Source organism: Branchiostoma lanceolatum, chromosome 1 (genome assembly GCF_035083965.1).
Source record: "Branchiostoma lanceolatum isolate klBraLanc5 chromosome 1, klBraLanc5.hap2, whole genome shotgun sequence".
NCBI classification, from domain to species: Eukaryota; Metazoa; Chordata; class Leptocardii; order Amphioxiformes; family Branchiostomatidae; genus Branchiostoma; species Branchiostoma lanceolatum.
The window spans coordinates 24,485,360-24,511,410 of record NC_089722.1 but is presented as its reverse complement, the minus strand read 5'-3'; the positions used below and the strand labels follow the sequence as shown (position 1 = coordinate 24,511,410).

The following is a 26,051-nucleotide window of genomic DNA, read 5'->3' as shown; positions in this document are numbered from 1 at the left end:
AGGTAATCATTGGCTAAACTGCTAATTGTGATTGACAGTTAGGATCAGTCTATTGTTTGCCACAAGGGCCTCGTTTTCATTCTATCATGTCCGCCGCGTGAGTAAGGTCTATTGGGTTGGGGCGGGGGTGTGGGTGAGGCTGGTAAAGCAATTGCACCAAGACTGGAAAAAAAGTTCCAAGTACATGTATACAATAAAATGGGTGTTGATCTATGTGCCACTATGTGTGTTGCCTGTGACTGTCACAGACATTTCTATTTCATTTTGGGAAATCCTTAAGCTTTAGCAACTATTGGTCTATAAAGTATTTCGAACCCTGAGTACTATGTGTCCTCTTTCCTAAGCCTATGCCATTTTAAGTTTGGTCTACCCAACTAGGCTCTACAAAATCAACTTGGTGTATCCTCTTGCGGCGGTGCGATTGCTGAAGGTCTGCAGTTAGCGGGTTGAAAGATAGAGGACTCTAAAACATGGCCGTGAAATAAGCTGAATTAATGATGTACACGGAGATAATGTTATCAAGGTGGTTGGGATTGCGTTGGAACAAAACAAAAGTCACGTACGACATAAACCTCCTTGACCTAATTATACTTTTTAATTGTCGTGTGTCATGATTTGGTACCTATTTGGCATTCTTACCGGGAATAACAATTTCTTTAAAACCTGTTCCCATTTATGTTCATGTAACGTTGATATCATAGCGCTTGGAACCTGCTTGGATAGTAGCTAATTAGTTACAAGCAGCGAAAGCCGTGTTGTTCAGGCTACCATTAGGCAACCAACAAGTAATGGGGGCTGACCACACTACCACCCGTCACGATGTTCTAGGTTCTGTTTTGACCTAAAAATTACGGTGCCCCATATCATTTCTTATATTTGTAATTTGTTACTGTTCTTTAAAAAAAAACAGTTTCCAAAACCCCTAGGACATCCTATATAAATGTCCCTGAAAACCCCTATCATTTCTGAAAACATATGGTTCACAAAAACAGGTGTTTCCCTAATGATTAAACGTTATCTGATTTCTGAATGTAACGATAAAGTGGTGAATTGAATTTTCCTTGCCAATTTATATATATAACGTTATATGTTAAATGTCCACGGTCTTGCCATGTATGTAGTTGGCAAATAAGCCATCGAACCCTAATGGACACGACCCCGCCTAGTCTCGTATCCCACCATTCACGGGTAACCTCTGACCTTTCAAGATGGCCGCCTAGAGCTTGTCCTGTCCGTCGTCACGTTTCAGCCTCACAATTTCCTCAAAAATAACCAAATAATACCAAATTCATACGCCATCTTTTGTACATAAGGGACGGATCAACTTCAGGTAATTATGATATTTCTTTCCTCAGGTTAATGATGATATTCATGCTTATCGAGCATAATTTTGTACAGCTGGAACATAACGTTTACGTGTACGTGTATGAAACAGGTGGCCGTCTAAACGTGGAAGTAACGTCTACTAACATATTCATAATCAAGTATATCAATATATAGTTATCACTGTCCTTATAAGAACGTCAAATAGATGATGAGCAGACATTGAAAATCTAACACTCGTATAAACGAGGTTTTCTCAGCCATGTGTGACTGACTTACACACCTATGTTCCGAACACCCTATGTTCCGAACGCCCTATGTTCCGAACGCCCTATATTCCGAACGCCCTATGTTCCGAACGCCCTATGTTCGGAACGTAGGTCGTTCGGATTGCAGCGCTATTTGCTGTTCATCTAAATGAGGCCCGTGAACTTGAGAAAGTGATTAGGACACTCTGGGACATAGAGTACCTAATGCAAGTATCAAATTGTACGGGCCGGATTTAATAAACGAGCCACGGGGGGTCCTACCCTTCAAGAGTGGGTAGGAAAGGGGACTTATAAAGGCTTCCTCAACGGATTGCAGCGCTATTTGCTGTTTATCTAAATGTGGCCCGTGAACTTCAAAATGTGATAAGGACACTCTAGAACAAAGAGTACCAAATGCAAGTATCAAATTGTACGGGCCGGATTTAATAAACGAGCCACGGGGGGTCTTACCCTTCAAAAGCGGGTAGGAAAGGGGTACATATAAAGGCTTGCTGGACGGATTGCAGCGCTATTTGCTCTTCATCTAAATGAGGCCCGTGAACTTGAAACAGTGATTAGGACACATTGGGACATAGAGTACCTAATGCAAGTATCAAATTGTACGAGCCGAATTTAATAAACGAGCCACGGGGGGGGGGGATCTTACCCTTCAAGAGCGGGTAGGAAAGGGGACTTATAAAGGCTTGCTGGACGGATTGCAGCGCTATTTGCTCTTCATCTAAATGAGGCCCGTGAACTTCAAAAAGTGATTAGTTCACATTGGGGCATAGAGTACCTAATTCAAGTATCAAATTGTACGGGCAGGGTTTAATAAACGAGCCACAAGGGGGTCTAACCCTTCAAGAGCGGGTAGGAAATGGGACTTATAAAGGCTTGGTGGACGGATTGCAGCGCTATTTGCACTTCATCTAAATGAGGCCCGTGAACTTCAAAAAGTGATTAGGACACATTGGGACATAGAGTATCTAATGCAAGTATTAAATTTAACGGGCCGGATTTAATGAACGATCCTCGAGGGTCTAACAGTCAAAAGCGGAAAGAAAAGGGTACACAAAAAGGCTTGCTCAACGGATTGCAGCGCTATTTGCTCTTCATCTTAATGAGGCCCGTGAACTTCAAAAAGTGATTAGGACACTCACTTATTGCCATTTGCACCAATGTCGGGGCCTAGTGTCGTAATAAACATTGTATCCTCTCATGTTTCCAGGGGAATATTATGTAAAAACGAACTTTTTTTGTTGATTCTTAAACTTAAGCTGTGCGTGAATGCGTGTGGTGGTCATCATGATCCATAGAGCGGCATGGAAGGTTTTCAACTTAATAAGTACGATCTGTAAAAGGCTACAAGCATTGGCCAAAGTTCAATACTTTTTCAAAAATCAGTCTCGGGAATGCTCCGTTATTTTGATACACAAAGTTTAATTGTCCGTTATCCTGACTGAGCCAGAATGCATCACCTGTTGAAAAACGCGTTTTCGTAAATCAAATTTTCTCAGTGATTTATACGTCTTACCATTGAGGTCGACATGATACAAGCTGGGAGTTTGTCCTAGTAGCATATGTCTCAACTGATTCCTCAAATTAGGTCCCTTTTTATCACTGTCGCAAGTTTTTAACTTAAACTTACGTTACGAAGAAGGATGACTAGAAATTTGTAACAAAAAGTGATTTCACCAAATTCTTCATGCAATCGATTTCGATATCATCTCAAGATTCTTTTATGGTTTTGAGAATTTATGAGACATTCTTGAGATTTTATGAGACAATCTTGATTTTTTTTCAAAGCATCTTGAGATGCTATAAAAGGTATTGGGATGTTCTGAAAGCATCTTGGAAAATCTTGAGACTTTTTCTGTTCCATCTTGAGAATTTATGAAACATATTGAGATGACTATAAGACATCTGAAGAATGTCTCATAAAATCTCAAGATTAAACATAGAGTCTTGAGACCATTGGAATAAATATTCAGATTTTGTCATTTTCAACGAATCGTGATTATGATCCGTTGTGTAACAGAAAAGTGTTTCACAAAATATTGGATATGTCCCTTAAGCTTGAAACGGTCAGAAGTGTTCATCCCAATAATAATCTGCTCGCTGTTATATGTTTCAAACGGGCACACTGGAAGTCATGCCAAGAAATTGTGAAAATATTCGGAAGGTGAAGATAATTTGTTAACGCTACAAAAAAATTTCCAACAATTTTCATTAATCATCACATTTCAACCCTCAACTCGTAATTGTAAACAAGACTGACGCCAGCAACCTTGTGGGTTTAAAGGTCGTTGGACCGTAAAGGCTCTCAAGTTCGGGATATTATGGAAATGGAAGGATTGTGCTCAAATGAAGACCTTTATTCACAATTCAATTGCAAGTCTTATTACCCCCATCGCGTATCGTTCGTTCCGTCCTGCGAAACACAATTTCTATTACTATTTCTAAATGCTATTTAAATTTCCCGTACAATTTGACAATCGCATTAGGTACTCCATGTCCCAATGTGTCCTAATCACTTTTTGAAGTTCACGGGCTACATTTAGATAAAGAGCAAATAGCGCTGCAATCCGTCCAGCAAGCCTTTATAAGTCCCCTTTCCTACCCGCTCTTGAAGGGTTAGACCCCCTCTTGGCTCGTTTATTAAACCCTGCCCGTACAATTTGACACTTGCATTAGGTACTCTTTGTCCCAGAGTGTCCTAATCACTGTTTCAAGTTCACGAGCCACATTTAGATGAAGAACAAATAGCGCTGCAATCCGTCCAGCAAGCCTTTATAAGTCCCCTTTCCTACCCACTCTTGAAGGGTTAGACCCCCTCGTGGCTCGTTTATTAAATCCGGCCCGTACAATTTGATACTTGCATTAGGTACTCTATGTCCCAATGTGTCCTAATCACTTTTTGAAGTTCACGGGCCTCATTTAGATGAAGAGCAAATAGCGCTGCAATCCGTCCAGCAAGCTTTTATAAGTCCCCTTTCCTACCCGCTCTTGAAGGGTTAGACCCCTTCGTGGCTCGTTTATTAAATCCGGCCCGTACATTTTGACACTTGCATTAGGTACTCTTTGTCCCAGAGTGTCCTAATCACTGTTTCAAGTTCACGAGCCACATTTAGATGAAGAACAAATAGCGCTGCAATCCGTCCAGCAAGCCTTTAGAAGTCCCCTTTCCTACCCACTCTTGAAGGGTAAGACCCCCTCGTGGCTCGTTTATTAAATCCGGCCCGTACAATTTGATACTTGCATTAGGTACTCTATGTCCCAATGTGTCCTAATCACTTTTTGAAGTTCACGAGCCACATTTAGATGAAGAGCAAATAGCGCTGCAATCCGTCCAGCAAGCCTTTATAAGTCCCCTTTCCTACCCGCTCTTGAAGGGTTAGACCCCCTCGTGGCTCGTTTATTAAACCCTGCCCGTACAATTTGACACTTGCATTAGGTACTCTTTGTCCCAGACTGTCCTAATCATTGTTTCAAGTTCCCGAGCCACATTTAGATGAAGAGCAAATAGCGCTGCAATCCGTCCAGCAAGCCTTTATAAGTTCCCTTTCCTACCCACTCTTGAAGGGTTAGACCCCCTCGTGGCTCGTTTATTAAATCCGGCCCGTACAATTTGATACTTGCATTAGGTACTCTATGTCCCAATGTGTCCTAGTCACTTTTTGAAGTTCACGGGCCTCATTTAGATGAAGAGCAAATAGCGCTGCAATCCGTCCAGCAAGCCTTTATAAGTACCCTTTCCTACCCACTCTTGAAGGGTTAGACCCCCTCGTGGCTCGTTTATTAAATCCGGCCCGTACAATTTGATACTTGCATTAGGTACTCTATGTCCCAATGTGTCCTAGTCACTTTTTGAAGTTCACGGGCCTCATTTAGATGAAGAGCAAATAGCGCTGCAATCCGTCCAGCAAGCCTTTATAAGTACCCGTTCGGAACATAGGGCGTTCGGAACATAGGGCGTTCGGAACATAGGGCGTTCGGAACATAGGTGTGTCCCCCTTACAGGAGGGAAATGGGAAAATGAAGCATGCATATAATATCATATTAATTATCAAATGTAATATTCACTTTCCCACATCCCTCCTGTATTTTGCTGAGTTGTCACTCTGCACACTGGCGTGTTAGGTCAGGACTGAATGAAATGTTCCACAAGTGATGATATACTTTGTTCCTAAATTTATGATTGATTGATATGTACGCTATGGTTTGACATTATTCAGAAGACATGGGATTGTTGGGGACATCTGTATCTTTGCTGGGCGTGTTACTGGCTGTCCTGGGCTACCTGGTGTGGACAGGAGTGGACCTCGGACCACTAAACCCACTGGCACAAGTGGTCAAGCCTTACCTGGAAAAGGTACATGGAAGTCATATGTCCTTCTGATGTCAATTAGCTTTAACCACCAAGTGACCCCCCTTGAATGCGTTGGCTTTAATACTTGGACAATTAGGAATGTCAAAAAAGGGGACTCATTCTTACGTGCATCCATTTTTCTTTCGCCAGCTATAGTTGCCACCCTCATCAGTTTGTTACAAAATTCATTCACTCGCTTGATCAATAACTAACTTACTCACTCAATCACTAACTTGCGACTATGTTTTTTTTGTGGAGATTACAAGTAACACAATCAGTAGACTAATAATATGATTGATTGATTGATTGATTACCTCATACCAAAAGCAGTTTTGCCAGTTTGCAGCCAAATATCCTGTCTCATTCGGGTTTGCGGATTCGATGGGGTGGTCTACAGGGGTGGGCTAGTGGGGTGGGCTACCTCAGCATCTACCCTTTCTGGACCTCAAGGCTGTGCATGGGGGTTTGGCCTCTTATGGAATTTCCTTGAAGAGGATCTGGGTCAAGCTGTGGGTGGGCTAGCTAGAGGGAAGGTAACAGCTGATCATATGGCAGGTGGGGGGGGGGGGGTAGGTGCACCAAGACTGGTAGAAAAGCCATTTATCATAAACAAACTTCTAAGTACTCAGTATACAATTAGGATATTAGGGAAGAGGTACAAGGGGAAATAAAAAACTGGAAGTTGGATAGGACAGCTAGGGAATGAGAGAGCCTTTGTTTGACAAAATTCAAAACATATGTCTCACATTTAGACTAGAATGTACCTGAATGCATGTGCTTGTATACAATGTGCAATGTATTTGTGGTTATGTGTGTCAGTGTGCATGAGCGTGGGTTGGAATGTTGTAGATGTGTGTGTTTGTACAATGTATATATAGTGTTGCTTTTGTTGCTCATTTCTTTCTTGTAGCCACAATGCTACTGTCCTGTTGGCCTGACTGAGCAGTATAAAAAAGGAACAGGGAACATAGTCCTCCATGTTTAAAAATCTAAAACTGGGGATAACAAACTCCTGCACGATGTAAATGTATGCAGTATGCTCATTGCTCACCTCCATCCCCCACTGTAGCATCCCCAAAGCAATATGATCCTTCAGCAAAATAAAGCATTCTTTACGGCTCTCCCACAGAGTGACCCATCTTTTCCTCAAGGAAATTCCATTCAATGCTAAACCCCCATGCACAGCCTTGAGGTCCAGAAAGGGTAGATGCTGAGGTAGCCCACCCCACTAGCCCACCCCTGTAGACCACCCCATCAAATCCGCAAACCCGTCTCATTCAGTCACAATAACTCACCATGCAGTAATACACATGTAACGTTACATCTATTTTGTGGTACTTTCATGTACTAGGTGTCCACAGAGGAGCCCCCAGAGCGCCTGTTTACTCCACAACAGCTGAGTAAATACACAGGGAAATCAGGCAGTCCTGGGCTGTACCTGGCCATCCTGGGGAAGGTCTTTAATGTGAAGAAGGGCAGAAAACACTATGGCCCAAAGGGAGGGTACAGCTTCTTTGCAGGTAAGATTCTTCATAGGGTGCTCTCTAAACCTACTTTAGAGAAATGAGCATGGCATGCACAAAGGGTTAAGATCTATTTTCTATTGATGCCAACTGTCCAGGCATTTTTCATCTTAATACCACTCCAGTTACTGTGAATGAATACATGTAACTCATATCAGGGCCCCATAGTGCACCTGCGACCTGCAGAAAGAATTTTGATGTTGTATAACCAAATTGCGTTTTGCCAAGCTGAAAAAGAATACAAACTTGGTATTATAAACCACAAAAATATCCCAGAAAACAGAAATGATACCTTTCAAGCCTTGAGAATGATGGTGTAGGATATGTTCAACCCAGCATATGTATGTTAGATTTCTTGCTAAGATTGTGAGGAATTTTCATTTTACAAAAGTGCTACATTTGTAATCTCTTGAAAATCATGATTGTAAACATCCTCCTAGAAATTCAATCTTTTGGAGGTTTTGCATGGACTTCTTTGATTTGGACCACCATGTGTATCCCTAGGTCGTGACGGCACCAGAGCATTTGTCACAGGAGACTTTACAGAGGCTGGATTGCAAGACAACGTGGACGGTCTTGCATTAAGGGACCTGATAGGGATCGAGGAGTGGATACAGATGTACGAGAAGGAGTACAAATATGTAGGTAAGCTGGCCACACCCCATACAGGTTCTTCTATATTGTGCAAAGGCTAACAACTTATACCAACCTCACCCTTGTACTTTGTATGTTACCAATGTGATTATCTGTACCAATCTTCTTTCCCATTCTGTTTTTGATATCATATTAGATAATTGTCTATCTCCCTTCCTTGTAATCTCCTTTAGTTTTTCCATACTTTCCATACATATTTTAGGAATGACAATGGATCCTATAATTTACATCCATGAATTACATCTAAAGGTACATATATATTATACTTTTACTTGTAGGAAAGTTGATCGGAAGATACTATGATAAGGAGGGGAACCCTACTAAGGAGCTGCTGGATGTAGAAGAGAAGATGAAGGCTGCTCACTCTGAGAAGAACGCTGAGGAAGAACTCAAGAAAAACTTCCCACCATGCAACAGTATGTACACCAAGGAGGATGGAGCTAAAGTATTTTGCAGCAAAAAAAGGTGATCATTTTATTTTTGTTCCTAAGTGGTGTATGATTATAGATGAGATAAGAGAAAGGTATCATAACTCTAAATATTGGACTGTCTGAATCTGATATTTGTGAGATGTTTGTTTCATAACCCCATAACCAATACAAATTTTGTACGAAAAGGCTACCTTAGCAGAAAAGGGCTTTATCACCAACTTAATAATGCCAATGAGAATTCTTGATTTGTTAACTGTAACTTAATTAATATAATAATAGTAGCTGTCACTAGACAACAGCTAAAGTTTCATCATCGCTTATATTTGATACCTAATATTTGAGACAGTAAATGTTTGTTCCCACTGTTAAGATTAAGTGCCGTGACCTACTCCATTTCCCCCCAAATGCTATATTTTCCTGCTGCTATATTAAAGTGATTTACAGTATGTACTTTTATAATATTAATAGGCACACAAAAAACACATGCAAGCAATCCTCATACCTGGATATTAATCACTTCCTCCTTTACTCCCAGTGGCGGTATAGAGCGTGACTGGGTTGGCGTACCACGGAAGCTGTATAAACCAGGCTCGGACAGGTATCGCTGTGCTTGCGTCAAGAACACGGGACCCCCTGCAGGGGACCCCGGAGCAGCCCAACATAACGATAGGGGGGACCTGGACAACCCTCTGGTCCAGGAGTATGATGGGTGTGCTTCAGATGATACTGTGTGTAAGACATAACTCAATACAGTATAGAAGATATGATGTCCAGTATAAACTTGCCCCATGTGTACCCTAATCCCTAGGCCTGGCCTTACTTACATTCACTCACTTTTACTGTATGACTGTTTGTTTTATACAAGGAGGTAGGGCAATAGATTATCACTTCATTCTATTTGTAAGTTATCTACTTGAGGCTATTTTTTAGCTACATGATAAGATTTGCAATGATAATCATATAAATCTACTTGGATTGTGAATAACTGTTGAAAATCAGGTTCTCACTCTCAGCAATTCTTTTCAACAGTTTGTGTAGCTACATGTACATGACTGTACAGCTTGTTGAGCTGTATTAACATCCAGGAATGTAGAATGTTTATTGAATATCTTAAGGCCACTTTGCTTAAAATTTAAGTAATCATGATTATTGCTGCTTACAGATTTTATTGATGAAATAATGTTCAAAACCATGCCTTGAACTTGTAGATTTTGTACCAGTATCTCTGTAATTTTTTATAAGGATAATCTTGTGGTATATCTGTATCTGTATCTATATAGCTGGTACAACCGCCATTAGGCGTAACACGCCAACTTGCAGTGGTATGCAAGTTAAGTGCTTCAGAAAATTGTAACATAAGTTATATGTGTGATGTATAATTTGCGAAAAGTCACTTTGTCAGGACAATAGTGAAAATGCTGTAGGTAAGCCCACTAGATGTACTGCTCCTATAGCTAGGTGGTTAGCACAACACTTGAATAGGCAACACTCTCAGTAGGTGGTTAGCGCTGTAGTAAGGTGAGTAGCAATATAGCAATCTATGTATAGCACTGTTTTGACTGAGCACTTCTAATAGCTTCAAGAAAAGGCAAAGACATTCCACCTTTCATGGCTTTATTCAGTTCATCTGTGCAAAATATATTTGTATGATGGTTGATTGTAAAGTAATGTAATGTGTATATTTATGGTATTTGAAATCCATGTGATTAAAGTTAAGATATTCAGGTAACATGTAAGCTGCTTTTGTATTTTACTAATTTTTTTGTAAATGAGTAATTTGAAGGTGACATGCTGTGTTTGGTTTTCTTTTACAGACCACTGATATGTTTAGTACTATAGTACTAGTTGTTCAGTGTGTAGCGTAAGGAGGGATGTGAACCGCGAACCGTGCTATCCTGTAGGGTTTCATGTTTAGGAAAGGACGTTTATCCGTGGCGAGTTCACTCAGGAGTCTCCCAACTGCAGCTCCCAGTTTGAATCCATGTCCTGCAAAAACAATAAAAGTTTTCACCATTTATTTGGTATTACAAAAAGAACGAATAAGTGACAAGGTTTTAGAAACAGCCACTCTACCCCCAAAGAGGACAAAGAAGTATTGCAGACCTGAAAATCCGGTGCCGATGATGATGTTGTGAAACTGCGGATGCCTGTCCAGTATGAATTCAGCATCAGGAGTGTTCTGTGAAATGCAATGTATGTTCTGATTACATCAAAATGAGTCATCAAAACGAGGGCTATCATATTTATTTGTGGTTCACCAATGTACTGTACATGTATGATATGTATGTAAGATCTGAATGCAGAAATTTGTCTTCATATTATAACATCAGATTACATGAAATGCAGACCCAATGACTGCTGCTCAAAATAACGTAGACTGATACAATCTATTACATATTGGAGCAATGTAATGTGGTGTTCTTATGCTCCTTGCACAAACCCTGCCGTAAAGTTCTATTGACTCACGGTGTACATGCAGGTTTCCACCACGGCTGGCTTGTCCTCCAACCCCGGTAGGTGGCGTCTCACGAGATTACCCAAGTAACGAACGTCCTCCTCCAAATGGTCCCGGATGTTGACGTCACGTTGCTCGGGGTTGGCCGAGTGACCAGTTGTCCAGTTAACGTGACGACAAATCTGAGAAAAGGTATGAATCGTCAATTTATAGCTAAGTATGCAGTTCCTCAACCAACAATCGCTAAACTGGACCACAAGTCGTCTACACTTATTGCGTCGTCGGCATAACAGTTCCGAAAGACATCAAAATCTATAGGTGAGGGTAAAATGTTTTTTTTTATACCTTGATCATATTTGGGTACTCCAGACTGGGTATGCCGTACACGTCATCATCCTCGTCCTTTATCACAGGGAAGTTAGACGCCAGACTGTGGGCGGAGGTCGACCGTTTCTCTTTGAAGTAACACACGTTGATCCGGAGAGGCTAGAAAAGATTTTGGCGAAGCTTCAGGAGCGAGCGTAACAGTGTGTTGATACGTCCGATTAACTGGACTTTCTGTAATTCGTCCGCGCAATCTCTGTGGACGCCACGGGGCGGTAGAATCACCCGCATGTCACCCAGGCCATAGGCTGTAGGCCTCGGAAGGAGAGTTTGTACTATATATATACCGAATATATACCGGGATATCGGGTGATAGGCTGGGCGGATCCTGAAGTTACCCCGAAAACCGACGGCGCCCGAAGGGCGCAACTGCTCGGCGGGGAAGAAAACTCGCTATTGTTCAAGAGTCCGGCGCGGAGCCGGGGCCAAATGCCCATGCCCAGACACCATGTTAGCAGTGTTTGGCATGCAAGTCTCCAGACAGATGACTTACTTACGGGGTATCCAATTTCGTACGGGTAGGAGTGTGTCAGGGGGTTCTCGGGACACCCAATCTAGTATTCTACCCCAGTTGGTCTGTTATCAAAAGAACGTGCTGAACATCATGCCTCCCGAGAAAAAAACCCTTGAGCTCTGTGGACACCAAAACTCGAGGAGCTCCAAAGCATTGGCAGTTTGGTTGGTTGTCTCCTGCCAACCTTGCTGGTAATGCAGAAACTTATATTTTCCTTACGGTAAACGATACAGATGTCATATAGGAGATGTAGGTAGCTTTAGGAACGGTGAATACAACAGAATGTGCATTATGCTAACGAGGACCTAATTTGCATAAAGCAGAAATGTCGTATTTCATACTTCCTTTATCAATGAGACGGAAATATCCTGCATTTTCTCGAAAATGTTGCCTTTCTAGTCTTGCTCAGGATTTTAAGAAACCTTAAAATGTTTTAGCACCATTCTTGGGGGGGGGGGGGAGTGTTTCCCTTGACCTCTCGGTGACGGAGGCTGGACTTCAGTTATCAGCTTGAACAAGGGCTTCACCACCCGTCACCATGGAATGTTTTTAAAATTCGGCCATGAGACCAAATCTATACTTGATGATCCTGTGAATTATCCTGTCAACAGTGCAAATTTCCCAACTGTTGACAGGATCATCCTGTCTATTGCCTCAGGCAACTTGTTATTGGACCCTGACCCGCCAAATGACAGCTTTTCTAAAAGCACGTGTTTTAACTTTCTTTGAACAAATATTGTGGCAGAACTTAGAGTGCTACGTTGGTACTTTTCGTACATGAAGTAAAATAAACCCAGACACCTTCATTTTTTGGGGCGGACTAAAAACAGAACTGACTATGAATAACTGATTGGTATCTACTATAAAGCTACTTACTTTTAAGGGCAGGTTGAGCCCCAAGTCGCGGAGGATGCCGGGAGCCCAAGCTCCACACGTCAGCACCAGTCTCCTGGTCCTGTACGTCATGGTTGCCGTGGTAACGGTTATCGTCTGTCCAGGGACAACCTTCAAGATCCGCTCGCCGTCTTTGATGCGGCCGCCTCTCTTCACAAAAAGTTCCTGGATCGGAAATTGGACAATAAGATGACGACAATATTGTGACAGAATTCACCTCAGTTAATTGCGTTTGAAGCGCTTCTGGCCGAAGAGGTTTCAGAACTTGCGCAAACCTGCAAACACCTGACCGCGGTGTCAGCCTTGATGACAGCAGCGTCTTCCTCCAGCACACCCACGTACCCTGGCGGGAACCGCAGCATCGGGAACCTCCGCCTCAGGTCCCTGCCTTGAAGGCGACTGTTTCGGGCGCCCACTCCATCCAGCGTGTCAGCGATGGCGTGGATCTTCGGGTTCTCCGAACGGGCCCACAGGAGACGGGAAATGGGGCTGTTGAAAACAAATTTAAAGAACTTGGAGCTGAAAGAAAATGATGGAAATACAGACAGGCAATGGGAATCGAAACATGTCCAATTTACTGAAATGCGCTCTGATATGAATTCACGAATGCATTCATAGAGACACTTCAACTTACACCATAAGTGTAATTCCCAATTCCTTCTCCACCTGCTCCCAGATTCGGATGGATGCCGTCACCATATCGGCGTAGTGCGCATGCTCGGCGATGTAGGACTTTCGGACGATGCGAGTCTGACCACAGGAGCTCCCTCGCGTGTGAGGCAGGAAAAACTGCGCGTGGGAAAAATGAACGATTACCGAACTACCAAGAAAATAAACGACTTGGGAACTGGAATCCCCGATGGAACTTGAACGATTACCGAACTACCAAGAAAATAAACGACTTAGGAACTGGAATCCCCGATGGAAACTGTAATGTCTTAAAACTCTCATTTATCGGCATTATGAATTACAGGCCTCTGGTCCATTCTATAAAAATGGCGTGACCTGCAATGTAGGTGAGAATGTAGATCACTGAGCAGGACGATATTTCAAACACGCTGCCTGTGGTGCACATTCAAAAGTTGCACTTTCTTCCTATTCGCTTCTTATACCTGTTCAGGGTATGGCTTTGGATTTTGCACCCGAACGTTACTTCACTTAAATCCACAGTGTACCATAATACATAAAACTGGGATTTTTTCAAAACTGGGTATTTAGGGATATGTGCTAGATGCAGCATCAGTAATACCGCCAGAGATGCAAACCTGACTAACGTATTCAGATTACTGTCTAAAAACCTTCAATAACCCTGCATTCGAAGACGACGACGTCAAAAACTTTCCACCCCAGAATGGAACAGGCTGACCACGTCATGGGAGGATCAAGGAGGTTATATGGCTCCTTGGTAGGATGAACTACGGTGTTGGTTCGCTGGAACAAAGCGTGTTGTTTGCAACGTAACCGTGCGGAAATTAACGGCCGTATTGTGGTGATTTGTTTCTGCTTGGACAAGTTTATATCTTAAGCACTCTCTTCAGCCCAAGAAAGGAACTGCTTTATAAAGGTAATTAGCGGCAAGATAATTGAGGAGTATTCTCAAAATTGGTAAATGCCGCCGGTCTCAACGCCACGGGCGGTCCTTTAAGATTGCAATATTTTTGTATCATGACATCAGCGGGACTAGAGAAGAAATGTACCATGTATAGCATCAGTGACAAAGGTAATCAATAATATAAACATGTAACAAAAAGAAACCATGGTTTATTGATTGGCCAGGTTGCATTGGTGACAATTGACTCTAACCAGAAAGTATCGCAGTTAATGGTGACTGCTAGCGTTACATAGTATTTGGGAGACTTCAATTGTCAAATGGGTTATCAAATCTCTCTGACACGGAGACTGCGCCCCGCTTCCTTTTTCTGTTCTCACCTGTTCCAGAAGAAGCGTCTTGCCGCCGCCCTGCGCCAGGTGAAACGCCGTGGAAGACCCCATCACCCCAGCCCCCACCACGATAACGTCCCAAACCTCACGTTGTTCTGCCATCTTCCCAGCCACTATTGCCTTGAAAAGCGAAGGCTTATTCCAAGTCTGACATCTCACAGAAACGGCTGATTAACAGCCATGGTAATTGGGCAAAATGTTGTGACAGTCATGGTGACAGACATGTGACCCTTGCTGAAGGTCACAATTTGATTAAGCACTAGGCTCTTCTTCTGATATCATAGGCACGCAGGCTTCTGGGGAAAAAAGGAAAGCTTTTTTCCAAATCTTACATATTAATTCTTAAAGACAGGGATCATTAACCACCATGGTAAATGGACAAACGTCTGTGACAGTCTTTGATTAAGACTAGCCTGTGCTTTTATATCATAAGCACACAGGCTCTGGTGAAAGGCTTTTTCCAAATCTTACATCTTACAGACGTCTAGACACGGGTCATTAAATGGACAAAAGGTTGTGACTAGGGGCACACAACCGTTAACCTCCGTGAAATAATTATGTTTTTGTCGTGTGGGCTAAGTAAGGCATTTGGTAACATCTTTACCAAGAATAACAATTTCTATAAAATCTGTTCCCGTTTATGTTCATGTAACTTTAGTTGTTTCGCGACTTTGGCAGTTTATTCGGTGGTTATAGGAACTGACCATGCCTTATCACACCGTATACACCTGAGGGCGAGTCATTAATCCTTTGATATAATATGATAATAATAGTATTTATTGCATAATCCTGCACAGATGGGCAAAATGCACAGGTGACCACACTTGGTCTAGAAGATGAAAAATGTAAAACATGAAATGATAAAATGCTACATTCTAACATTAAAAAGTAAAAACAAATAAAACTGTGGACTGATGCTAAACTAGTGTTGATCACCTAATAGTTTCTTCTCTCTGTTTGAAACACTTGGAAACATGACAACATACTTTGTCCATTAAATGTTCGTTCGTACATGACATCAGGTATATAAAATGTCCTGCTTTTAAATTTTTCTGCACTGTTGTGATTGGGCACTTGTGATAGCTTTAAAAAACAGACATTCAACAATTCATGGCTCATTCAGTATACTGTGCACACTGTATGATAGTTGATTGTAAAGTAATGTAATGTGTATATCTATATTGGTATTTGAAATCCATGTGATGATTGTATTAAGATATACATGTATGATGCAACATGTAAAATGATATAATTGTACATAACCAATTTTTGTGTAATTGAGCAATTTGACGATGGCATGCTGTGTTTGGTTGTCTACCACAGACCACTGATAACATATGTATACAGTAGTCCGTATAGGGAGTTCAGAGCTAGAGTGCAGCTTTAGGAGGTGTGAACCGTGATATCCTGTAGGGTTTCATGTTTAGGAAAGGACGCTTATCCGTGGCCAGTTCACTCAGGAGTCTCCCAACTGCAGCTCCCAGCTTGAATCCATGTCCTTCAAAGGCAACAAAAAAGTATTCAGATGTATCTAGCAGACAAGAAGAGTTAAGAAGTGAAAAGGGTTTTTGGAAAATAACCAAAAAAACAGCCACTCTATACCCCGAAAGAGGAAAGAGAAAAGAAGTATCGCAGACCTGAAAATCCGGTGCCGATGATGATGTTGTGAAACTGCGGATGCCTGTCCAGTATGAATTCAGCATCCGGAGTGTTCTGCGAAATACAAAGTACATCAAAATGAGTCATCAACACGAGTGTTTATTTGTGGTTCAACAACGCACTGTGCTCTCAAGATCTGAATGATACTTTAATCAAGGCAGAAATATGTCCTCATGTATCCGTGGCGACTACAGAAAGGGCGTTTTTGCTTGTTATAATATATACTAGCCCTTTATACATCATAACAAGCAAAAACGCCCTTTCTGTAGTCGCCACGGCTAGTCCTCGTGTTAACCTCAAATGATATGTAGTGCAGACCCAATGACTGCTGCTCAAAATAATGTATATTGATATCATGTGTTACACGTTGGAATAATGTGATGTAATGTGGTGTACGTATGGTATTACGCAAACCCTGCCGTAAAGTTCTATTGACTCACGGTGTACATGCAGGTTTCCACCACGGCTGGCTTGTCCTCCAACCCCGGTAGGTGGCGTCTCACGAGATTACCCAAGTAACGAATGTCCTCCTCCAAATGGTCCCGGATGTTGACGTCACGCTGTTCGGGGTTGGCTGAGTGACCAGTTTTCCAGTTGACGTGACGACAAATCTGAGAAAAGGTATGAATCGTCAATCTATAGCTAAGTATGCAGTTCCTCAACCAACAATCGCTTACCTGGACCACAAGCCATCTACACTTAATGCGTCGTCGGCATAACAGTTTCGAAAGACAATACATCAAAGTCTATAGGTGAGGGTAAAAGGGTAAGTTTTATACCTTGACCATATTTGGGTACTCTAGGCTGGGTATGCCGTACACGTCATCATCCTCGTCCTTTATCACAGGGAAGTTAGACGCCAGACTGTGGGCGGAGGTCGACCGTTTCTCTTTGAAGTAACACACGTTGATCCGGAGAGGCTAGAAAAGATTTTCCAGCTACATGTATCAGGTGCCTAAGACTTTGGGAATAGAGAAAGACGAGAATAGCTTACTTGGATTTCTCTTTGCGTGATATTTACTTTAACAGTGTCAGAATTGATTATGCCGTACAAACTGAGTTGTAAGAGATAAACATATTGGAAGCTCTCTGATGCGCTCCTTGTCTCTTTTTCCTGAGACTATAAAAAAAATATAGAACCGGCTATGAAGAACAAAATAGTGTCTACTTTGCTACGTACCTTTAAGGGCAGGTTGAGCCTCAAGTCGCGGAGGATGCCGGGAGCCCAAGCCCCACACGTCAGTACCAGTTTCCTGGTCCTGTACGTCATGGTTCCCGTGGTAACGGTTATCGTCTGTCCGGGGACAATCTTTAAGATCCGCTCGCCGTCTTTGATGCGGCCGCCTCTCTTCACAAAAAGTTCCTGAATCAGAAATTAAACAAGATAGCAACAATGATGTGACAAAATGCACGTCAATAAATTGTATTTAGAGCGCTTTTGGCCGAAGAGCTTTTGCAGTGTCCCTCTAGAATTAACAAACTCTAGCTTTTTGTCTTCAAACGTTCTTGTTATTCAAATCAGAATATATACCCTGCATTATAATGTGAACGTCTGGGTAAACGCCTATATATTTGATTTCAGCGTTGAGCAAATTATGTAGGGAATTACGACGAAGGTCTTTTCAAATACGGACATAGCGTTACTGTAAATGCAGAAATGTTCGCGGTGTTTTTTTGTTCGCGGTTTTCACGGTGAACTTTCAGCGCGAACTTAAAACTACCGCGAAACTTTTTACTCACCTATGACTGAAGCACTACTATTGTTTCAAACGCGAACTTAAACCCCCGCGAACACTCCATTTTTCCCTACCGCGAAATTAAAACCACGCGAACTTAAATGCGTTTACAGTATGCATGAAGGACCTCTGAAAGAAAATCAGGTTGCGCAAACCTGCAAACACCTGACCGCGGTGTCAGCCTTGATGACAGCAGCGTCTTCCTCCAGCACACCCACGTACCCTGGCGGGAACCGCAGCATCGGGAACCTCCGCTTCAAGTCCTCGGCCTGAAGCCGACTGTTTCGGGCGCCCACTCCGTCCAGCGTGTCGGCGATGGCGTGGATCTTCGGGTTCTCCGAACAGGCCCACAGGAGACGGGAAATGGGGCTGTTGAAAATAGAAAGAGTTGAAAGAATGACCGAAGCATAGACAGAAAAATGAAGGGAAAACAATACATTTTATACTTTTTTATTTTGGATTTTTACAAGGTGGCACTGCACTCAAGTTTTTGTAACTTGTTTTTAAAGTGCTAACTGTTACATGTAGAGAACAGTAAGCTAGATAAGGTAAACGTAGTATAGTCCAAAGCCATGCTATATATAGTCAGGTGATTTGAACCCGGGACCACTGCGTCAAACACCCAGCCCGTACGCCGTACGACATCGTCAAGAACGCGCAATCCAGTTCTGATGTGAATTCACGAATACACTCATAGTGACATTTCAACTTACACCATAAGTGTAGTTCCCAATTCCTTCTCCACCTGCTCCCAGATTTGGATGGATGCCGTCACCATGTCTGCGTAGTGCGCATGCTCGGCGATGTAGGACTTTCGGACGATGCGAGTCTGACCACAGGAGCTCCCTCGCGTGTGAGGCAGGAAAAACTGCGCGTCGGAAAAATGAACGATTACCGAACGTTAACTACCAATCAAATACACGACTTGGGACCCGGAATTCCCGATGGAATCCATTAGTGACATATATCGGAATAATCATCAATTACAGGCCTCTGGTCCTCTGATCATTTCACAGCCACTGATCATTTTTCAAAAATAGCGTGACCTATATAGTAGGTCACCGAGCAGGACGATATTCCAAACACGCTGCCTGTGACGCACATTTTCAAAATTGCACTTTCTTCCAACTCGCTTCTTGTACCCATTCAGGATATAAAACATAAATCATACCATGCTATGTTTCATTTCGATCTATAGGATTTTAGTACAGTCACCTTCATATATGCCGTGTGAACGACCTTAATCTGTTTGTTTTATTGTTGTTGTATTTATTTTTGGATAGTGACGCCATATCCATTAAACCGGCGTCATACACCATGTAATGTGTATGTCATAATTCCTAATGTAATTTGTATGCCATGTGTATGTATAATTTAGGATTCCAGGAAGAGTAGTGAAGTATAATATCTTGAACTTCAACTTCAAATACCCCCAGATGACCCCGCGAGGGGCAAAGTAGGGGTGGGGGAGGACGTCCCAGGCTTAGGCCTGGCGGTAAGACTCAACGCTAGGAACCGTGCCAGGCAGGGCATTCCACTGGGGAATGGTACGGGGGAAATATTAATATTTGTATGTGTCTGTTCTGGCGTTAATTGTTTGAAATTTGAGATGGTGACTCCCCCGGGTGCACCCCTGCGCTGGTTTCAGTATCTATGTATGTACTCAACGTAACCTTTATCGACGACCTTCATCAGCGTATGTATGAATGTACTCTCACTAATGGAGGTCTTTCAAACAATCGAAACAAAATAGTAGAAGCTCGCCAGATCGCGACTATGTAAACACAGAATGACATTTGGATTTTGCCCTTTTATCTCTGTTTAAATATGTTTAGGCACTGTGTTTATGTAAGTACCTCGTCTTACAGCATGCGACAAATACAACCCCTGCGGGTGTTTTGGACTAGTCAGCCGTGTAAAGTAACAATAATCATGGCCTTGACCTACCACGATCACTGAAACAGATGCACCGATGTTGCATCACCCGACAGAGGGTCAAAGAGAGCACCACAATACAACGGCGTGAAGTTGGATTTTGAACATAATCTTTGGCAGACTTCAGCTGACTCAGAATCGTCAAACATTGAGTTATCAAATACACATATAAGTAGTTGTGCCACAGAGAACGTACGAATGTGTGCCCGTCTTCCTGTTTTTTCTTTGTTCTCACCTGTTCCAGAAGAAGCGTCTTGCCGCCGCCCTGCGCCAGGTGAAACGCCGTGGAAGACCCCATCACCCCAGCCCCCACCACGATAACGTCCCAAACCTCACGTTGTTCTGCCATCTTCCTTGTCCGTATTGCTTTGGAAGAAAATACCCTCAACAGGGGCCGCTGTTATGTTAGTCAGTGACTAATAAAGTGTGCTACAACGCCGCCTATGGTTAATTGACACAACAGCAGAAACGGTTCGGTATCACAAATGACACCCAGAGAATGGCATGGATAGATTCATGTGTGCCTGTGATTCCTATTCTAGATACGATGCCAATAGTGATACAAAACTTGGCTGTCCGGCATCGAAAAGTTATGCCAATGCTGTACGCAAAACGCGAAGGTTCCAGGGATTCGGGAAGTTTCATGGAGTAAAAGGTTAGTTGTGTGCGTTTTTTATAAGCTGGTTTTCCAAAATGTGAAAGGCAGCTTTGATATACACGTAGTTGTGGGGAGGTCCACAACAAAATCCCACAAAAATGCATGTAAAACATGATTGTGGGCATCAAAGGGAAGGGATGACAAGGCAAGACAAGAACAAGTCGGTCCTTACATCTGCTTGGAAGTTAACGGTGCCAAAGTCCACAAAGTAAGATGGCGGAAGTTTGGGACGCAGTCGTGGTGGGGGCGGGGATAGAGGGATCCGCCACGGCCTTTCACCTGGCTAAGAACGGCTGTCGAACTCTTCTCATCGAGCAGGTAGGGCAACTGAGAGTTATAAAAATATGCAGGGCAAGTTAAAGTGACATTTGTAGGGTAAACTCTCACAGCTGATTTACCGAGTTAGTTCCATGTATCGTGGTTATATTGGTTTATGCAAGCTGTCTAGCCTGATTCAGAGACAGGCAATGAGGTCATACCCCGGGGCTGTTTGAATTTACTGTTACGAAGGACAGATCAATCATGTCACACCTTTTTTTACCTAAAATGTGGAATTGGAGACGAAGGTTAAGGTCGACTACGGACCCCGGCGGCTTTCTTAGTGATACAGCAGAACTTCTAGTTTTTATATCTTTTGTCCTGGACATGTTGTAGTATTGTTGTTTGTATGTTTTCATTCTTGCTGCTGAATTTGTGCACCTGTTCCCTGCAGTTCCCCTTGCCGCACAGTAGAGGGAGCTCCCACGGTGCCAGCCGCATCATCAGAAAGGCGTACGTCCAGCAGCACTATGCACAGATGATGAACGAGGCGTACCCTATCTGGGAACAGGTGGAGCAGGAAACAGGCACACAGCTCTACATGTAAGCTGGAGACAAATGTCAAGCGCTCGAGACCCATCCTATAGTCTCATGCCTATTTGGGCAAAACGTGAAGATGTGAAACCAAAACATGGAAATGCAAACAATTGATCTATGTGCATGCAGCTACTGAATAAACTGCTAATTTTGATGGACATGTCTCTACATTTGCCCTATTCCCTTTTGTCTAAATCTTAACATCGTAATTAATAATAAGTTTAATTAATAATATGATATATATATCCCTACTGAACTGATATATATATCCCTACTGAACTGATCATGGAACGTGTAGCTGTAACCCCTGATATGCAGAAGTGATTCACCATGATCATGATGTTTGGTATGTTTTTCCCAGAAAAACTGGTGGAATGTTGGTAGGACCAGGATCATCTGAACAGCTGGCTCAGACAGAGCAGAGTCTGGCAGGGGCAGGGAGTGAGTTTGAGAGGCTCAGTAGTGACGACCTGAAGCTGAGATTCCCAAACCTGAGCTTCCCTGCGGACTACCGAGCAGTTCTGGACCCCGAGGCAGGGGTGCTGAAGGCTGACAAGGCACTGAGGTGCCTCCAGGTCAGAAATCAAATACACAACTCATTGCTATACTTCTACTGTCAAAAACAGCATGAAAGTTTGTAGCCTGTTTGTCCTTTTTTTTCCTTACTTAAAAGTAACTCTCAAGAAAACTAAAAATTCTTACATTTTCAGCCCTACCCACAACGTGCTTCAGGATGAATTCAGTATAATCGCTTTTCTTGCGTTTTTGTGTGTTTGATTCAAAGGCAATAAATGTTACCTTTGGGACCTATTTTCTCTCGTGCACCAGGACCTATTTGTGAAGTATGGTGGAAGGATACATGATGAGGAGAAGGTGATGCGGATTGACCCAGGTGATGTGGTGACCATCCACACGTCCAAGTCCACGTACAAGACACGCAAACTTCTCCTCCTACCGGGACCCTGGGCGGGGAAACTGTTGGGACCGCTGGGGCTTCAGCCGCCGCTTAAGGTGAAGGTTTTTAAACTTTAAACCTCTGAACATTCCTCACTTAAGGAATGGAACATTTTGGGATTAGGCAGACACATGACAAAACTGACTCTGCATCTGTATTGGTCACCTGGCATAAGACACCAGCTTTGTAGGCATGTAATGGACTGGTTGTATAATGTTGAATAGATTCTTATATCTAAGCCTACATTGTTTAAAGCTATCTGAATGCTGCCAATACAACATTTGATGACTGTGTCAGTGTCACTGTTTTAAGAAACAATAGACCTTCATCCTGTATTTGTACTTTCATGTCACCTCTTGTTTGTGCTTATCAAGGTTGTTAATTTTGTTTTCATCTATTTGTAGCCTGTGCGCATCAGTGTACTGTATTGGAGAGAGAAGGGACCAGGCACCTACTCAATAAAGAAGGGATTCCCTGTCTTCATGGATGCTGCTCATCTATATGCTCTTCCCTCTTTAGAGTATCCTGGGATATTCAAGGTAACAGTCAACTTAAACATTCAGTCACGAACCATATTGTAAGAGCAACACATCACTGAGGATGAATTTGGACCTAAGTCTTACTGAATTTTCTTCAGTTTATAAAGTAGATAAAATCACATGTAAGCATCAAGGATAGAACCATATACTGTAACAGGGGTGGTAGGGTGGGATCACATTTCAGCACTAAGGACAGGACCAAGTACTGTAACAGGGGTGGTAGGGTGGGATCACATTTCATTACTAAGGATAGAACCATGTACTGTAACAGGGGTGATAGGATAGGATTACAATTCAGCACTAAGGAGAGGACCATGTACTGTAACAGGGGTGGTAGGGTGGGATGACATTTCATTACTAAGGATAGAACCATGTACTGTAAAAGGTGTGGTAGGACAGGGTTACATTTCAGCACTAAGGACAGACCCATGTACTTTGACAGGTATGGTAGGATAGGATTACATTTCAGTACTAAGGAAAGGACCATGTACTCTGAGAGAGGTGGTATGGTGGGTCACATTTCAGAACTTGGACATAACCATGTACTGTAAGGATCATGTTTCAATGCTAAGGACAAGACAGGACCATGTACTGTAACAGGGGGGGGGGGATAGGATAACATTATAATGCTGTGGACAGGATCATGTACCAGAAGGATCACATTTTTGTACTAAGGACAGGACCATGTACTGTAACAGGGGTGGTAGCATAGGATCACATTTCAGTACCTAGGACATAAAAGATGTCTGAAGGGTTGGTCCAATCCATACACATATATCTACCAAACAATCCTTTGTTCTGTTCCATACATGCAGCTCTGCTACCATTCTGGTCCAGCGATTGATCCCGACGACAGAGATGGTTTCGCAGGTAGTCGTGGTAACCAGGAAATTGTGAGGATGATGTGTGACTATGTCAGGAAACACTTCCCTGGGTTAGAGAGTGTTCCAGCTATTCAGGAGTCCTGCATATATACTGTGAGTTTTCTGTTTCGTCTAGTGATTTCCAATGTAATACAAAAATGCAGTACACATTTAAATAGCAAATCACAGCGTAGGGACTCAAATGCTCGGGTGAAAATCTTGTTTTTCTTTACGTATTTTTGCTGCTGGCTTTCTTGAAAAACAGGTTTTAATGAGATAAAGGTATGTCAGAGGCACCGATATCGATTGTTTGCAAGCATAACAATAGCAAGAAACAAAAGAGTGTGATTGTACAACGGTAGACGGCGTCCCCAAGCCCGTAACAACAATGCAAAGCCAAAATTGTGGCGTGTATCTCGATAATCATTTTCTGATTTCTCGGTAAATTACTAAGTATGTGTGTAGCGGTCGGAAGTAGCGACGCCGCTCGGCCAAATGCCTGCAAATCATATGTAATATCACTTGTTTACACGTATGTACTGTGCAAAAGTTTGTAATGTTTTACACAATCGCGTGCATTGTTTATGTGTCGCTTTTCCCTGAAGTCGAGCTCACTCGTAAATGTGGGGAGGGGGGCAAAAGTACGATAAACATATCCGCGGGGAAATTGATTCGCGGCGCAAAGGTCGCCGCGGATTCATCGAATCTAATTATACCGCGGATCTAAGTAGACTTACAGTATTCAATGTTAGTGCTCACATCATAAGCAGTAGATGATTAGTCACTTTAAGTTTTTCTTCTTCTTTCTTAGACACTCTGGTAACAAAATGTGTTGAGTGGATCAGTGGACAATGGGCATCGATATGTGACATAACCACTTCCATTATTTGCCAGTGTTGTACATATATATGTAGAGGTCCTCTAGCTTTTTAAAAATCCCATGACTGCCTCTGTAGAACACCCCTGATGAAGACTTCATCCTGGATTGCCACCCACAGTACAGGAACATCATCATAGGGGCCGGCTTCTCAGGTGAACATATTATTGTTCCACAGAACATCAGAATCAGGACACGTACTAGCAAAATACAATGTAACATGATACTATTCAGCACCGAGGACGGGGACATGAACTGTCAAAGCAAATCTATGTCCAATAATCTATAAACTCCAAACATTAAGCATCATACAGTATGTGTTTTAGTTACTTTTTATTCCCTTGCATGCTCTTGAGAGACGACCTATGCCTAGCAAATCATACTTTGCCATATAACATTTTGAAAATGATAACTTGTTTTCTATAAACTGTTCACTTTAAATATCTCTAACACCCATACTGATTTTTTACGAGGCGTTTACCTTGGCTATTGCAAATATCTGAGTCTCACTTCATTGTTTGATGTACCTTACATACAGGACATGGCTTCAAGCTAGCACCCGTGGTGGGGAAGTTGCTGTGTGAACTGGCTATGGACAAGCAGCCATCTTACGACATGACACCGTTCTCTCTGAGTAGGTTCCACAACACTGCAACTCCTCAAGCAAAGCTCTGAACTACATTATTTGATGGGCAAAGTGCAAGATATCATTGTTTATGTTTCCTGAAAGACCAGGTATATTTGTCAAACCATTTGACATAGGTGGAGGTAAAAAAACTGATTAGATTGTACGTACATACAGAACTAGGAGTACTTTGGGATATACATTATATTCCGCAAATATTCCCTATTGCTCTTTTACTTTATTCACTGACTTTGATGATCTCAATCCAAGGTATTTGTATGAGATTTTACTTATGCCATCTGTTAATGACAACTGTCTGTGACTGACGGTAATGCAACCATTGGTCAGAAAGATGTTGTGAACCATCATTGTTTTGTTAGAATCATTTTAAAAAGCTTTCATCAGTGCATTGTATTGACTACAAATCAAGTTACCTTCAGCTGTATTGTAGATTATTGTACAAATGTAATATTCTAATTTAGTTGAATTTCTAACGATATAAACTTGGCATTGAGAAAATAAACTTTTGGACCAATGAACATGTTTTATATTTATTATACACCAATCAAGTTGAACCAGTAGACATGTCTGGAATTTGAGGAAAGGGAATGTT

The 26,051-nt window shown here is 42.4% G+C and overlaps 3 protein-coding genes across 6 annotated transcripts; 2 read left to right on the top strand and 1 right to left on the bottom strand.

Moving 5' to 3' along the window:
• Positions 1-1,176: 1,176 nt before the first annotated feature.
• LOC136443533 (neuferricin-like) lies at positions 1,177-10,335 on the top strand. Of its 2 annotated transcripts, none has more exons than XM_066440823.1 (6): positions 1,177-1,330; positions 5,810-5,943; positions 7,292-7,460; positions 7,968-8,108; positions 8,396-8,582; positions 9,084-10,335. In XM_066440823.1, exons 2-6 carry the CDS (start codon positions 5,812-5,814, stop codon positions 9,289-9,291), a joined length of 837 nt encoding a protein of 278 aa, XP_066296920.1. In that variant the 5' UTR covers positions 1,177-1,330; positions 5,810-5,811; the 3' UTR covers positions 9,292-10,335. The 2 variants fall into 2 exon arrangements, with proteins under 2 accessions (XP_066296920.1, XP_066296912.1); XM_066440815.1 differs by having other exon boundaries at positions 5,807-5,943.
• Positions 10,146-20,502, bottom strand: LOC136448551 (uncharacterized). Its single transcript, XM_066448197.1, has 17 exons — positions 20,302-20,502; positions 18,845-18,999; positions 18,287-18,500; positions 17,576-17,758; positions 17,175-17,315; positions 16,836-17,006; positions 16,374-16,449; positions 16,108-16,234; positions 15,795-15,819; positions 14,725-14,907; positions 13,430-13,584; positions 13,071-13,284; positions 12,778-12,960; positions 11,349-11,489; positions 11,015-11,185; positions 10,652-10,727; positions 10,146-10,534 (listed from the first exon to the last, which is right to left on the bottom strand). Exons 1-17 carry the CDS (start codon positions 20,413-20,415, stop codon positions 10,398-10,400), a joined length of 2,466 nt encoding a protein of 821 aa, XP_066304294.1. The 5' UTR covers positions 20,416-20,502; the 3' UTR covers positions 10,146-10,397.
• Positions 16,903-25,977, top strand: LOC136443506 (peroxisomal sarcosine oxidase-like). 3 transcript variants are annotated; one of them, XM_066440787.1, is made up of 8 exons: positions 16,903-17,016; positions 21,437-21,585; positions 21,941-22,154; positions 22,408-22,590; positions 22,939-23,073; positions 23,889-24,050; positions 24,893-24,968; positions 25,352-25,977. In XM_066440787.1, the coding sequence occupies exons 2-8, from the start codon at positions 21,521-21,523 to the stop codon at positions 25,486-25,488; spliced, it is 972 nt and encodes a 323-aa protein (XP_066296884.1). In that variant the 5' UTR covers positions 16,903-17,016; positions 21,437-21,520; the 3' UTR covers positions 25,489-25,977. The 3 variants fall into 3 exon arrangements, with proteins under 3 accessions (XP_066296884.1, XP_066296891.1, XP_066296876.1); XM_066440794.1 differs by lacking the exon at positions 16,903-17,016 and adding an exon at positions 20,605-20,721; XM_066440779.1 differs by lacking the exon at positions 16,903-17,016 and adding an exon at positions 20,864-21,042.
• The last annotated feature ends 74 nt before the right edge of the window (positions 25,978-26,051 follow it).

Bases quoted from the DNA above. Each gene is read 5' to 3' on its own strand.
- LOC136443533 (XM_066440823.1), top strand. From the start codon at position 5,812: ATGGGATTGTTGGGGACATCTGTATCTTTGCTGGGCGTGTTACTGGCT. The intron at 8,109-8,395 runs GTAAGCTGGCCA...TTTTACTTGTAG, and splicing joins GAAGGAGTACAAATATGTAG to GAAAGTTGATCGGAAGATAC. The intron at 8,583-9,083 runs GTGATCATTTTA...CTTTACTCCCAG, and splicing joins GTATTTTGCAGCAAAAAAAG to TGGCGGTATAGAGCGTGACT.
- LOC136448551 (XM_066448197.1), bottom strand. From the start codon at position 20,415: ATGGCAGAACAACGTGAGGTTTGGGACGTTATCGTGGTGGGGGCTGGG. The intron at 12,961-13,070 runs GTTTGCGCAAGT...TTTCCGATCCAG, and splicing joins CCGCGGTCAGGTGTTTGCAG to GAACTTTTTGTGAAGAGAGG. The intron at 10,728-11,014 runs GTGAGTCAATAG...TGCATTTCACAG, and splicing joins TGGAAACCTGCATGTACACC to AACACTCCTGATGCTGAATT.
- LOC136443506 (XM_066440779.1), top strand. From the start codon at position 20,938: ATGGCGGAAGTTTGGGACGCAGTCGTGGTGGGGGCGGGGATAGAGGGA. The intron at 21,043-21,436 runs GTAGGGCAACTG...TGTTCCCTGCAG, and splicing joins GAACTCTTCTCATCGAGCAG to TTCCCCTTGCCGCACAGTAG. The intron at 24,051-24,892 runs GTGAGTTTTCTG...CTGCCTCTGTAG, and splicing joins AGGAGTCCTGCATATATACT to AACACCCCTGATGAAGACTT.